Genomic DNA, 16,303 nt, shown 5'->3' on the forward strand with positions numbered 1-16,303 from the left:
ACCGGACAGCATAAAGTGCACAAAAACAGTGCAGGCATTACAATAACTAATAAACAGGACAGTAGGGCAAGGTGTCAGTCCAGGCTCTGGGCATTGAGGAGTCTGATAGCTTGGGGGAAGAAACTGTTACATAGTCTGGTCATAAGAGCCCGAATGCTTCGGAGCCTTTTCCCAGACGGCAGGAGGGAGAAGCGATTGTATGAGGGGTGCATGGGGTCCTTCATAATGCTGTTTCCTTTGCGGATGCAGTGTGTAGTGTAAATGTCCGTGATGGCGGACATTATACTGGAAATATGCAGAATGATTAGTGGTCAGACAATATCTGCAGAAAAAGGAACAGATTAAACATTTCAGGTTGGTGACTTGGAGCATCTGCATCGTTGCTCCTTCCACAGATGCTGGCTGACCTGCTGAGTATTTCCAACCTTAGGTATATATTGTTTGGTATTTTCACCATCCATGGAAGCTTGCTTTTTGATGGTTGGGTTTTTTGTCAGTCTCCTGGAGCTATGAGACTTCACTTTAGTACTTTTAGCCCTGGTATCTGTCTGTGCAGTTTCTGAATCTGGTATCTGCTGCATGTTGTTTTTATACCCGCGGAGCTCCATCTAGTATCAGATGTTTGTAACAGCAGCAATGACTGCACTGCACGGCAAATGGTTGTTTTTCACACTGGCAGAAGACGAAGAGTAACACTTACCTGGAACATTTCTCTCATCCTTATTATGAGCAGGCTACAATTTACAGATTTTCCAAACATAAAGAACTTGGTAGCAGTGAGAACCATTAACAAATAGTGCTAGACTTCAGCAGAATTTCAGCATGGTATAGGCGGCAGGGATGCAGCAGTTACACCTGATATCATCCTATCCCAATCACGGGGCAATTTGCAATGTTCAATTAACCAACCAACCAGTACGTCTTCGGACTGTGGGAGGAAACCAGAGCACCCGGAGGGGAGAATGTACAAAACTCTTACAGGCAGCAACAGGAATTGAACCTACATCACTGGGAGTGTAAAGTGTTGTGCTAACCATTATGTTACTATACTGTCATGGTTCCACTTACTATGTAAATATCTTTCTGAAGCCACCTGTTTGGAGAGGTGAACATTCCGTAGTTGTGTTGTTGCTTTGGTGGAATCCAACATAGGCCATCATAAAGATGAAAGAGAAGTTGTGGATTAGAACATCAGTATCACGTTTTGGATGGTGTCAGGTTAATGGAGGTATGTGTTAATGTTAGTAACCAGCAGAAGAAGCACAACAGCAGAGAGTGAAAATTCTGTAACTCATGATTCTGATCAAAATTCCGTTTCCATAAGACCATACAGTCCCTATAAAAAGTATTCACCCAAAACTTGGAAGTTTTGATCTTATATTATTTTACAACGTTAAATCACAGTGGATTTAATTTAGCTTTTTGACACTAATTTTTCTATGTCCTTCTGTAGCCTCCCTGCTTTCTCAACAGTACCTGCATCTCCACCTCTCTTTGTAAAGGCCACAAACCTGGCCACAAAGTCATTAATTCTGTCATCCAAATCATGGGCATATAACATAAAATGAAGCGGTCACAGCACTGACCCCTGTGGAAAATCACTAGTGTTCACCCATAGGCTACTGAGGGTAATAGACTGAGCCAACTTCATCACGGGCATAACACCTTACAACATTGAGAGCAAGTTCAAGAGGCGGTGCCTCAAAATGCATTTTGAGATCCTCATTTAAGACCCTCTCCATCCTGCAGATGCCCTCTTCTTATTGCTGACATCAGGAAGGAGGTACAGGAGGCTAAACAGCTTTCCCCCCTCTGCCATCACATTTTTAAATCCATTACCTTGTTATTCTCTTTCCATTGTGTTACTTATTTATCTATCTGTCTGACCGCTACTTATTTATTTATTATTTCTTTACAATGTATGGCTGCCATGAAACAACAAATTTCACTTCATAAGTCTGTGATAATAAACCAGATTCTGATTTTAGGTCCTTGCACGTGTAGAACATTTTTCCTGTTTTATTCCTTCTTCCTCTAAAGTGTGAGAGCTGAAGATTTAGAGCCCTCTCTCTCCAAGTTATGTTGTTTTTCACTGCTTCACAGGCACCCTCATTTTCCAGACAACTGGTAGAATCTGCTTTAGCCATGAGATCCATGTATAAATACAGAAGTGCAAAGCAAGTTTTGAAGTCTGCTGGCTGTGTTTCAATGGCAAGTTCCAAGGTGGTCCCTCTTTCAAAAATCAATATCAGTTTCCAGCAGAAATCATTATACTTATTCAATAATGGTTGGTATCAGATGCAGAATTATACACTGCATACCATGCAAAGTGATTGCCATTACTTCAGTCAGATTAATCACACACCTGGATTTCCAGCAGCTGCAGGTTTTCTCTTGTTTGTAATCACACACTGTCACCCTTACTTATAGGCCTTTAAATTCAGCCCTTATTGAATTCAATATCATGTCAGGCACTGGAAATGAAATGATACAAAACAGGAAGTAGACAATAGACAATAGGTGCAGAAGTAGACCATTCGGCCCTTCGAGTCTGCCCTGCCATTTTGAGATCATGGCTGATCATCGACTATCAATACCCGGTTCCTGCCTTGTCCCCATATCCCTTGATTCCCCTATCCATAAGATACCTACCTAGCTCCTTCTTGAAAGCATCCAGAGAATTGGCCTCCACTGCCTTCCGAGGCAGTGCATTCCAGACTCCCACAACTCTCTGGGAGAAGAAGTCTTTCCTTAACTCTGTCCTAAATGACCTACCCCTTATTCTCAAACCATGCCCTCTGGTACTGGACTCTCCCAGCATCTGGAACATATTTCCTGCCTCTATCTTGTCCAATCCCTTAATAATCTTATATGCAATCAGATCCCCTCTCAATCTCCTTAATTCCAGCGTGTACAAGCCCAGTCTCTCAAACCTCTCTGCGTAAGACAGTCCGGACATCCCAGGAATTAACCTCGTGAATCTACGCTACACTTCCTCTACAGCCAGGATGTCCTTCTTTAACCCTGGAGACCAAAACTGTACACAACACACCAGGGCCCTGTACAAATGCAAAAGGATTTCCTTGCTCTTGTACTCAATTCCCTTTGTAATAAAGGCCAACATTCCATTAGCCTTCTTCACTGCCCGCTGCATTTGCTCATTCACCTTCAGTGACTGATGAACAAGGACTCCTAGATCTCTTTGTATTTCTCCCTTACCTAACTCTACACCATTCAGATAATAATCTGCCTTCCTGTTTTTACTCCCAAAGTGGATAACCTCACACTTATTCACATTAAACGTCATCTGCCAAGTATCTTCCCACTCACCCAGCCTATCCAAGTCACCCTGAATTCTCCTAACATCCTCATCACATGTCACACTGCCACCCAGCTTAGTATCATCAGCAAACTTGCTGATGTTATTCTCAATGCCTTCATCTAAATCGTTGATGTAAATGGTAAACAGCTGTGGTCCCAATACCGAGCCCTGTGGCACCCCACTAGTCACCACCTGCCATTCCGAGAAATAACCATTCACCGCTACCCTTTGCATTCGATCTGCCAGCCAGTTTTCTATCCATGTCAATATCTTCCCCCCAATGCCATGAGTTCTGATTTTACCCACCAATCTCCTATGTGGGACCTTATCAAATGCCTTCTGAAAATCAAGGTACACTACATCCACTGGATCTCCCTTGTCTTACATCCTCGAAAAACTCCAATAGATTAGTCAAGCATGATTTGCCCTTGGTAAACCCATGCTGGCTCGGCCCAATCCTATCACTGCTATGTCACTATATGCCACTATTTCATCTCTAATAATGGACTCTAGCATCTTCCCCAATACTAATGTTCGGATGACAGGATGATAGTTCTCTGTTTTCTCCCTCCCTCCTTTCTTAAAAAGTGGGATAACATTAGCCATTCTCCAATCCTCAGGAACTGATACTGAATCAAGGAACATTGGAAAATGATTACCAATGCATCTGCAATTTCCAGAGCCACCTCCTTTAGTACCCTAGGATGCAGACCATCTGGACCTGGGGATTTGTCAGCCTTCAGTCCCAAATAATGGACTGAGGAAAATTTTAAACAACAGTCAATATTTCATATATTTATTAATGGTAATTTAAAGTTTTCCAATAGCAAACTGGTTTAATATTTTTAATCGTTCAGTTGATTAGGTAACCTTCCCACTTCAACATAATACAAAGTGATTATTAGGCTTAAGCTGCTGTTGAATTCCATGGATGGTCAATGAGCAAAAGTAGCCACATTGTGAAGGCTGAGGAGCTCTCTGTAAGTGCTGTAAGTGCTGTTATTGCACTTATCATTGTTATTGTATCGTATGACGGTGATCATGGTCTTACCATGGCACATATTTCTACAGAAGTGATTTGACATTGCCTTTATCTGGGCAGTGTCTTTACAAGACAGGTGACACCAGTCATTATCAATACTCCTCGGAGATGGTTTATCTGGCGTCAGTGGCTCCATAACCAGGGCTTGTGATATGCACCAACTACTCATACAACCATCCAAAACCTGCTGCCATGGCTTCACATGATCCTAATCTTTTGGGGGCAGGGGGTTAAGCTGGTGCTATATCTTGCACAAGGGTGACCCTCAGACTAGTAGAGTGAAGGAGCACCTTACACATCCTTTGGTAGAGTTGTATCTCCACCGCACAACCTCATCAGGTTAGTAATAGAAATTAGTCATGAACTTACTAGACTTCCTGTACAGTAAGTTTCACTTTGTTATAAAATTCTTATCATTACTGCCATGGTTAAAATAAACTTGAAGAATTTCAATACATTACTGACAACCTTATTTCCATGATCTAATTCAGTCCATGAGCTTCTTTTCAAACTGTTTGGTGCGCCTTGCTAAAATTTAACCTCTCTGGATATTTAGGCTAAGATGTCAGAAGATACAGAAGTTTCCAAAGAAACAACAACAGACACACATGAGACATTGGATGAATTCCCCAGCAGCGCAATCAACATTGAGGAACAGGAAAAGACAGTGCACCTTTTGGAAAGACTAAGAACGTTGGAGGTAAGCAACAACTACAAATTGTATCCATCTAGAAGCGAAATTCACATGCCTTCACACAATGGGAGGTCTTCACGGGCCTATGCTCCACTGGGAGCTAAGGGCCCAAGGAGGAGAGTCACACACTATTCCAACCTGAAAATATATCAATGTTTTTTCTTTGCAGTACATAAACTGAGGAATTCCCTGTCCAACAGCACTCTGAGATCACTGCACCAGATGAATGGCAGCATTTTAGTCAGGGATAGCTGATAAGTGCTGGCATTTTTCACTCACAGTCAGCAAAGCCCATATCTTGTAAATGTATAATGGTCTGATAATGCTTCTGAAGATGGCCACTTTTAAGATGCTGACCTAAGACTTACATGATTGCGCTACACTAATGAAGTAAGTTATGGTGCTAAATAGAAATGTTAATGTATAATGTAGACCAAGTTTTCTTTGTAATATTAGAAAACCTTAATATTTGTTCTGGCCTGGAGTTACATAGGGATAGTTTAAGATATTTTCAGAGTGACTTTGGGAGATATTGTAGCCAGATCAGACCAGAAACTCAATAAGGCAAAAGAGAATTTTTGATTTGCTGATCATTGGCCATTGATTGGCAAGTAGGCCTTCATGCAATAAAGCTCCATGAATGTTGAGTTCCTAAAAAAAATCTTCTGGATACTTTTACTGCGGTTGAATAAAATTGATTCTCATGCATCTGAGCAGCTTTCAGTAATGATAAGGTGTATAATATTTAAGGTGCATTTTTTTCAACAGATGGCAAACAACCTTCACATCAAGGCTAAAATGGCAGTAATGTAGGTCTGGACTCAAAGTTGCAAAGTATCTACGAGAGTCACAATGTTCCATTCTTTGCAATTGCCAATGAGAATTAAACTGACATTTCCAGGCCACCTTCCAAAATGTTTTTTTTTTGGCTTGATTTGATGTGAAGTTACATATGACAAAACTGAACTGACAAGTATCTTATGTGTTGGTGTTGGCATATTAAAAGAGTTGAACTGTAACATCTGTATTGAAGTTTATGGGTGAGAACATCTGGCACAGATTCAGTGACAAATTCTTTCTGGCACAGTTCCAATTTGTGCTAGCGGGTTCATAATTTTAATTTTCCCAAGTTATTTTATACAATTGTAATGAACAAAGAATGATTATTATAAATAATTCTTAAATTCTTTGCTATTAATACACAATAGATGAAGGGAACTGTGTTTGCTGTTGTAAGCTTCTAAACCAAGGGTTCCCAACGTGGGTGTCCACGCCCCCCTGCCTAGTGGTGCTGGTCCATGGCTTAAAAAAGTTAGGTAACCCCTATTTTAAATTATTCTTCTCATCACTCTCTGGGTAAATAAATGTTATCTGATTATCTTATTTGATTTATTGATAATGTATCGATGGACCTTTTTTGCACTTATTCACGAATGGAAATGCTATCATTGTCTAATCCAGCACAACTTTTTACCAACAATCTCAAGATCAGCTCATACTTTCTTTTCAATATAAAAAGGCTTCAAATTGTTTGCACTACATTGAAAATGATAACAAAAGGAGCATTTCTGGTCTCATCTTGGTAAATCATTTTTGTGTTTTGTCCAGAGGGAGTATTTCCTTTTCAAAATGTGGTGACCATTGAAATTTTAGTGTGACTCAATTGAGATTCAGTATAACTTTAGGATAACCTCTATGGGAAATGTTGTCTGTCCATATTTTAGTTTTGTTTACAAGATGTTTTCACATTTTCTCTTTTAGTGGAAATATTAGTTCTCATACCTGCTGAAGGAGTACATACAAAAGATATAATTCTTTTGTTATCAGAAATAATTCAATAGTACCTAGCTCTAGATTAAGAAAAAATAATAATTGTATATTATAACATTGAGAATGAATCGATTTGGTCACTGTTATTTCTTTCCCTAGAGTTAGAAAATACTATTTTTTTGTTTTGGTTATATTTCTTCAATACCTTTAACATGATGGTTAAAATCCACAGACGCCTCTTCTTTTGAAGCATGCTTTTGAAGGCAGTTGGACATAATTGAGAAATGCAGTCGCACTGTGGGTGCTGGTTTCTGGCGATTCCTTTGACTTACTTTCTTTCAGAAAAGATTTGGCATAATTTGAGAAAATACTTTTATCTTGGTTTCAGATAAAATACATTAAAAATAGAAATATAGTTTAAAACATATAATGAATGAGGAATGAAATTGGAAATAAAATCATTCAAAAAATGATCCTAATGAGAGAAAATGAGGGTTCTAAGATAGAGGACCAAATATACAAATTTTTATCAGAATATTTCATCTGCAACTAGATCTTTGATTCTCCATCAGGAAACCACAGTCAGTGATAGCACTTCTTCCTCTCTGACAGTCAATACTGCCCCACTGCTCGATTCTACACTCATGACTTAGTGGCTGGGCACAGTGCAAGTGCCATCTTTAAATTCACTGTCAAGTAAATCTCAGATGGTGATGAGGATGCATAGAAGAGTGAGATGGGTCAGCTGTGGACTTCAGGAAGGGGAAGTTGAGAGAACCCACACCTGCCTCATTAAGGTGGAAAGAGTGAGCAGCTTCACGTTCCTGGGAATCAACATCATCGGGATCTTTTTTGGGGCCAACTTACAGATGTAATCTCAATGAAGGCATGCTACCAGCCCTACTTCATTAGAGTTTAAGGATATTTGATATGTCATCAAATACCCTTGCAAATTTCCATAGATGCACGATGGAGCACATTCTGACTGGCTGCATCATAGCCTGGTATGAAGGCTCCAAAGCACAGGATTGCACGAAGTTACAACGGGTTATAGACTCAGCCAGCGCTCCATCCCTCATCACCACCAAGGACATCTTCAAGAGGCAGTTCATCAAAAGGCAGCATTCATCTATCGCTAAGGACCCTTACCATCTGGAATGTGCCCTCTTCTCATTACTACCATTGAGGAGGAGGTATAGGAGTCTGAAGACACACTCAACCAATCAGAAGCAGCTTCATTCCCTTTGCCATCAGATTTCTGAGGAGACTGTGAAATGAAAAACACAACCCCATTATTCCTTTTCTTTGCACTATTCATTTATTTTGAAACATAGTAATTTTATATATTTGCACTGTACTGTTGCCCCAAAACTCATACCATGGAAATCAGTGACAATAAACCTGATTCTGATCTCAAATTACTCAAGCTAAAGTCTGTTTAAGCTTCCAGGTTCATTTACTGGTGGAAAAATGTGTCTTCTGTTCCATGGGTGGAGGAACCGCAGGTGCTTCTGGCATGTCCTGAGGTATGTGACATTCTCATGGTCATGTCATGATGTCTTGGACACGTTGGTGGAACCCTCCAAAATTAGCTGGCGATCTATTGAAACACATTCAGGTTTACCTATCTTATCTATGATAGAAGTCTTTTCTCCCCATTCCAAAGTGCAGAACAGGCCATCATAAGGGGGCCTAAGGGGATGTTAGTGTACATCATGGTGGACAAAAACAAACAAGGTGGAAGTAGGTTAACAGGAACCCAAGAGTGCTGTACGACATAGTAGGAGGTAGGAATAGCTAAAAAGGAATTGAGTTTACTGAGGGCGTTGGAAAGTTGTTTAGAGGCCAGTCACAGATAAAATCACTTGGCACTCATAATGGCTGCCAACTCAGCCACGGATGACTGCAGGTCCTCTTTTGAAGCTGTTCTGAGCCCCAGCAGGGCACATGGGAAATGATCATGACAACACTCATCAGTCAGGGAAGCCGTCAGAGCAGCCTTTAAGGAGCGGTGAAACCACTGGCATAGGCAATCAGACTGCTGGTGATATGCCGTTTTGTGCCGTAGTTTAATGCTTAGGCCATTACAGCCCAGTGGTTGGGGAACATGGTCAGAGGAATTATCGGATGAGGTGCCAAACCAAGTAACCCAGACACTGATGAACGTCTGAGCCATGTCTGTAACCATCATCAATGCTAGAGGGGCGACCTCTAGCCACCTATTGGTACAGTCCGTTACGGTAAGGAGGCGCATGAAACCATCAGGAGAGAGGACCAATCAGGTCCATATTGACATGGCCAAATCATCACTCAGGGATCTCAAAAGGTGCCAATGGTATCTGAATATGACAATTAGTTTTTGCTCAGTGGCACTCCCCACAGGCTATAGTCCAATCATATAGATTCTTTTTAAGGCCATGCCACACAATTTTAGCGCTGCCAGTTTTTGTGAGGCCTTCCGGCCCAGAAGTGAAAAACCATGTACGGAGTCAAAAACAGTCCACCTCCAGTTTGCAGGCACTTTGGGGTGAGGCGACTGGTTGAAGCATTGTGCAGGAGAAGAAACCCCAGCTTCCTCAAACTTGATTCAAGTCAACCGCAGGCCTGTGAGTGCTGTTCAGTAAGCCTAGCCCTCTGGCTCAGTAGCTTGGTTGTCTGCTTGCTGCCAGACTCAAACCCAATGTGGACGGTCTCAACAACTGGCCGTAAGAGGCGATCAACACAGCATTATACTTCCCCGTGATATGCTGTATCTCTGTTGCAAACTCTGAAATATAGGCCAGTTGGCATTGCTGCCGTGCAGACCGAAGGTCTGATATTTTGGCCATCGCATGCACGAGGGGTTCATGGTCAATGAGCACTGTGAAATGGCAACACTGGAAGAAAACAGAAATGGCGGTCTGCCAGATAGAGACCGAGAAGCTCCTGGTCAAATGTGCTCTACTTCCTTTTGGGAAGACGGAGCTGCTGGCCAAAAAAGGCGAGTGGCTGCCACACATCTCCGACCAACTGTTGATGCACAGAGTCTGGCTGTGGGTATGTTGGTGAGTGGGTGCACGAGTAGGGTTGTGTTAAGTATCATCAAATGCCTTGGTCGTGTCCTCTGACCAGTCGAGCACCCAATTAGGGATATTGCCTTTAAGTGCACTGTACAGGGGAAGCATAAGTTCAGCAGCTCGTGGACTGAAACAGTGATAGAAATTCACCGTATCTAAAAACTCCTGTAGCTCTTTTGTAGTGTGGGGCAGTGGGAAATCCAAAATAGCGACTACTCTTAATGGGAGGGGTTTCACACTTTCTGTGGTGATGTAATGGCTGAGAAAGTCAATGGTTTGCAACCCAAATTGACATTTAACAGGGTTAATAATCAACCTGTATTGGCTGAGGTGTTCGAAATGTGTGCAGAGATGAGATACTAAGATGAAAATCTAAGTCTTTTAATATGGAGTCTGTGCTGCATTTTTCAGCCCAGATGGCATGCACAGAGACTCAAAGATGTCTAATGGGGTGATCACAGCCATCTTGGGAATGTCCTCTGAGCACATGATGGTAGCCCCAAACTAGATTGACTTTGGGAAAAAATTAACATTCCAGCTAAATTTTCCAAAAAGCCGTGGATGTGTGGGTCTGTGTAATGGTTGGGATTGGTGGCCTCATTAAGGAATCTGTAATCGCCATATGGGTGGCAACCACCATCAGATATAGGCACCATATGAAAGAGTGAAACCCAGGGGCAATTTCAACTCTTTCCATGTTGGCAACTTGGCCTTCCCGGTTCCCAGCTTTTCTCTGTCCAGTCTATGTGCGTGGGCATAGTCTGGCGGGACAGTTGTGGGAATGTAGTGCACGGGCTCCCAGAATTTATGACTGTAGTGGGGAACGTAGGCTTGGTGAGGTTTAGGAATTCACCCAGCTGTCGAGTAAACTCATATGTGAAGGGGCAGTATAACAATCCAAAGTCCTTGACATCCACGAGCCGGCAGTTCTTAAGAAGTCCTGGGCACACAAGAGTTCTACACTGAGCAGAGGTCTAGCCACTTTAGCCAGATGGAAGTTCCAGGTATAACGTCACCCACTGAAGCAGAGCATCAACTGTCATGTCCCAGTTGGCAGCCTTCAGTGAGGTTTCATCGCTCTTTGCCTTCTCATCAAGAGGTGATACTGGCAGGACACTCACTTGAGCACCCGAGTCACACAGGAAGCATTGCCCTGAAAGGGTGTCCATAATGAACAGTAGACGACCCTGAAAGCGGGAACCCATGGTGTTCACAGACCTCTGATGTCCAGATGTGCAGGCGCTGTCGAAGCTGCAAAGCAGTCAGCACTTCCTGCCATTTGTACCAAAGTGAGCATGGTAAAAACACCGGCCCAGCGTCATCTGTTTCGCATTCGCAGGTGTCCTCATGTTGGGGGCCTTGCTGGCTGGGCTTATTTGAGGTAGCGAAAGAAGAAAGAATGATCCACCATTGCCTAGCTGAACATAGACTGTCAGACATCTTAGCAAACTCCCTATATTATTTCATTAGTGCATTAGCGTGGGTTATGTGAACTTGATCAGGCATTTGCTGCATGAAGAGTTCTTTAAAACTCAAACAAGGATGGTGATTTCCCAAGAGAGACTGCATGTGATCCACTGGCTCTGGCAGCTTAGCATCACCAAGGAGAGTGACTGTTTAGCACAGTCAGACTCCACTTGTCCAAAAGTCTGTGAAAGATGAGTTTCAGCAATTGGCATTTATGGTGTTCAGGCAGGTGTTCTAGTCAACTCGCTGCTCTCACAGTCATAGAATAGCAGAGCGATGCTTCCACTTTGAACAATTTAGTGGTCAGTGGAGATTTCTCATAGTGTGAATTGGGCTTCAGCTTGTACAAACCAAGCGATGAAATTTTGCTCCCAAAACTCTGGCACTTTTAAAGCAACTGTGTTGGCCAACACATTCAATAATTCTGGAATCATCCAAGAGCATCAGTATCACCAATGTATGTTGTTTCACAAATAAAATGGCAGAGGTGTTTTATGTTTAAGAAAAAACATTGCAACTCACTTATCGAAGGGCTAAAAACTGAACATCAAGCGTAGTAAAAATCCTTTATGTAATTACATCATCACATCAGACCCATCTCTTACAGTAAGTCCCAACTCAAACGTGCAACTCTTTTTTTTGTTAAACTGGAATTTTACTATATTAAAGATACTGGAATGAATGTTAGTTATTAGTATGTAAGGATAAACTGTTTTAATATGATCTAGCCACAAATACAATATATTGCAATATTTTATAAAAGTAAGAAAAATGAAATCGGTGCGTGATATTAGCCCTCCTGATTTATTAACCGTTACCTTGTCTCCATCACTATTTCTTCCATTATTTCTGGCTTCAGAATATCTTTAATCTGGTGATGCAATGATGCCTCATAACAATAGAGAACACTGCTGGCTTAAAGCATCATCTTATGACTACTCAGGACTAAGATGCAATTTTGGAGTTGTGAGATCACTTTTCTGTCCGATAAAGAAATTGGCTCAAGATTAGTCACAAATTGTCTGGCTTCATCCTCCTCCTGCTTAGTGATTGGATAAATCCAAATGAAGCTATTATTTCCCAGGATGATGGCTGTGCCACAAGGCAAATTGTGAAAATGAGTTAAAAGTGTGTGGTAAACTATGTATACCTGTCTGGACATGCCCCTCTGCTGACTGCTCCTGCAGCTCCTCCCACAGACCCCTGTATAAAGGTGATTGGAGGCACTGCTCCCCCCTCAGTCTCCGAGATGCTGTGCTCTGTTTTGCTGCTAATAAAAGCCTATCATTCGCCTCCCGTCTCCAAGAGTTATTGATGGTGCATCAAAGGGGAAGAGAAACTTGGACCAGGGTACTTCAAACAAGATATAATGGAGAAGTTGGTGATGTTGTGGTGGGCAGGATCACTGAGGTTCAGCAGAAACGATGGAAAGTGAAAACAAACTCCAGACTAGACTCGGTGCTCCTCCTTTCTTCTGTTAATCTTCCTGGAGGAGAATTCAGAAGAAGGTCTGCCGTGGATGAGCTAATGATGAGGGACTACCTGCAAGAGGGAGACCTGATTAGTGCTGAGGTACAAGCTGTATTTGCAGATGGTGCTTTGTCCTTGCATACCAGGAGCCTGAAGTATGGAAAACTAGGACAAGGTATCAAATGTGCAATTCTGTATGTTTCCACCAATTGCATTACCCTACAATAGGACAAAGTCGGACCTAGAAATACTCCTTTACTTTAGTAAAATCACGCAACTACAAATCTCAAACTCAAAACTCAACTGTACATCTCAAGGCATGACTATTTAAATAGTTTACTCAAAAAACATTCAAGATGTTGTTTGCACCAACAATCAATTTGTATAAGTCAGCATGGGATTGTCAGCTGACCAATCGGCATTGGTTTGGCTCGCTGATTGAAGATTTTAACTTTCCTATCATAGACTGCAATATTGTTTATGGACTTAAATGAGGTGGAATTTGTTATGTGCATTCAGCAAGCTTTCCCTGGACAATGTACATAGAGAGGGCAAATCTCTAAGCACTCAAGTAATGGGGTAGGACAAGTGACTGAGGTGACAGTGGGGAACATTTTTGGACCAGTGACCATAGTTTTACTAGTTTTTAAATAGTTACGGAAAGGGTCAGAACTGATCCACAGGTTCTAGTTCTAAATTTGGGCATGCCGAATTTTGACAGTATGACATAGAAGCTTACAAAGGTTGACTGGAGTAGGTTGTCTGCAGCAAAGAAACCATAGGCAAGTGGGAGGTTTTTAAAAGTGAGACAGTGAGAGCTCAAGATCTGCACGTTCCTGTTAGATTGAATGACAGGGCTGGTGAGAGTAATGAACCCTGGATGATGGGGATATTGAGTCCCTGACCAGGAAAATGGAGGTGACATGGTCAGGTCCAGGCAACTGGGATCAAATGAATCCCTGGAGTAGTATGGGGATGCTGGACTGAATTCAAGAAGGAAATAAGATGGGGCAAATGAGGGACATGAACTATCTTTGGCAGAAAGATGAAAAGAAATTTTCTGTATATTAAGACTAGAGAGAAAATTGGGCCCTTCAAAGACCAATGAGGAGCCGTAGGAAATTGGTTAAGTCCTTAATTAATATTTCTCCATTAGTTTTATCATGGAGGAAGAGTTAAAGGCTTCTGAAGTAGAACAAGTGAATGGGGGGGGGGGGGGGGGGGGAATCACCCAGATCAGAGTAGAAGAGATGTTGGATGTTTTAAAAGGTACAAAGTTAGACAAATCTCCAGGGCCTGACCAATTGTACCCAAGATCACTGTGGGAGCTAGAGAAGCCTTGGCTGAGATACTTGCATCATCGTTAGCCAGAGGTGAAGTGCCAGCAGCCTGAAGGGAAATGAATGCTGTGTCTTTATTTAAAAAGGGCAACAAAGAAAAACATGAGAACTGTAGACCAGTCAGTCTAGTATCTACGCATAAGTTAGTTACTGGAAAGAATTCTAGAAAGGATGTATATCTGGAAAGACAGGGATTCTGGAAGGTAAGTTACATGTATATCTGGTCGGACAGAGATTCTGAGAGGTAAGTTATTGCTGAGTCCATTGTTCTTTGTCATCTATATCAATGATTTGGGTAGATATCAACAACTGGAATGTACAGGAGATTTTTTTAAATTGAGATACAGCATGGAATAGGCCCGTCTTCTCCCTGATTTGATCCTAGCCTAATCATGGGACAGCTTTCAATGACCAATCAACCTGCCAACCCATTCATATTTCAACTGTGGAAAGAAACTGGAGCACCCTGAGGAAACCCACGTGGACACGGAAGAATGTATAAACACCTTACAGGCAGCGGAAGGAATTGAATCCGAGCAGCCTGTACTGTAAAGTGATGTGCTCACCACTATGCTACTATACTATGCCAACATGGTTAGTTGGTTTGCAGGTAACACTAAAACCAGTAGTAAAGTAGACAACGACAAAGGTTTTCAAAAGATGGCAGAGGCACCTTGATCACCTGAGTAAGTGGATCAACAGCAGTGCCCTTCGGAGTGTAGAACAGAAGAACCTTGAACTACAAGTACATGGTTCACTGACAGTGAAGCCACTGAGGCATAAGATGGTGAAGAAGGCTTTTGGTGTCCTGGCCTTCATAAATCAGGGTACTGAGTAACAATTTGCGAGTTTGTAGTACGGCCACATTTGGCATATTGTGTTTTGCTTCCATTGCCCTGCTATAAGGAAGAAGTTAGAAACATTAGAAACACAGAAAACCTACAGCCCAATATGGGCCTTTCAGCCCACAAAGCTGTGCTAAACATGTCCTTACCTTACCCAGGGTTACCCATAGCCCTGTATTTTTCTAAGCTCCATGTACCTATCCAGGAGTCTCTTAAAAGACCCTATCATATCCGCCTCCACCACCATCACCGGCAGCCCATTCCACACACTCACCACTCTCTGCGTAAAAAAAAACTTACTCCTGACATCTCCTCTGTACCTACTTCCAAGCACCTTAAAACTGTGCCCTATTGTGTTAGCCATTCCAGCCCTGGGAAAAAGCCTCTGACTATCCACATGATATTTCTCATCATCTTATATCAGGTCACCTATCAGGTCACCACTCATCCTCCATTGCTCCAAGGAGAAAAGGCCGAGTTCACTCAACCGATTCTCATAAGCCATGCTCCCCAATCCAGGCAACATCCTTGTAAATCTCCTCTGCACCTTTTCTATGGTTTCCACATCCTTCCTGTAGTGGGGTGACCATAAATGAGCACAGTACTCCAAGTGGGGTCCGACCAGGTTCTTATATAGCTGCAACATTACCTCTCGGTTCCTAAGCTCAATCCCATGATTGACGAAGGCCAATGCACCATACACTTTCTTAACCACAGAGTCAACCTGCGCAGCTGCTTTGAGCATCCTATGGACTCGGACCCCAAGATCCCTCTGATCCTCCACACTGCCAAGAGTCTGACCATTAATACTATATTCTGCCATCATACTTGACTTACAGAAATGAACCACCTCACAGTTATTAAACTGGAAAATGCAGAAAAAAATTAGAAGGAAGTTTCCAAGACTTGAGGGATGGACTTATTGGGCGAGGTTGGACACACTTAGATGTTATTCCTTAGTGAATAGGAGACTGAGAGGTGAATAAAATGATAAAGGGCATAGGTAGAGCGAAAGCACTCAGTTGTTTAACCCAAGTTTGTGTATTAAGATCTAGAGGGCATGGGTTTAAGGTCCATAAGACCATAAGATCTAGGAGCAGAATTAGGTCATTTGACTGATTGAGTCTGCTCCACAATTTCATCATGGTTGATCAATTTCTTTCAGACCCAATCTCCTTCATTCTTATCATAACCCTTCATGTCCTGACTAATCAAGGATCTATCCACCTCTGCCTTAAATATACCCAGTGATTTGGACCCCACAACCACCTGTGGCATCAAATTCTACAAATTCACC

General features: G+C 42.1%; 1 protein-coding gene across 16 annotated transcripts in view; it reads left to right on the plus strand.

Annotated features, from left to right (window-relative positions):
- The window catches only part of nckap5l (NCK-associated protein 5-like), a 954,759-nt gene that overhangs the window by 590,530 nt on the left and 347,926 nt on the right, over window positions 1-16,303 (plus strand). For all 16 annotated transcript variants that reach the window (XR_009511536.1, XR_009511537.1, XR_009511538.1 and 13 more), the window contains one exon: window positions 4,921-5,064. Coding sequence is in view for 13 of the 16 variants with exons in the window: in XM_059966283.1 (XP_059822266.1) it covers window positions 4,921-5,064 (144 nt within the window). In the remaining 3 variants the exon portion in view is untranslated. The remainder of the gene's footprint in view (window positions 1-4,920; window positions 5,065-16,303) is intronic.

The sequence above is a fragment of the Hypanus sabinus genome, chromosome 4 (genome assembly GCF_030144855.1).
Source record: "Hypanus sabinus isolate sHypSab1 chromosome 4, sHypSab1.hap1, whole genome shotgun sequence".
NCBI lineage: Eukaryota > Metazoa > Chordata > Chondrichthyes > Myliobatiformes > Dasyatidae > Hypanus > Hypanus sabinus.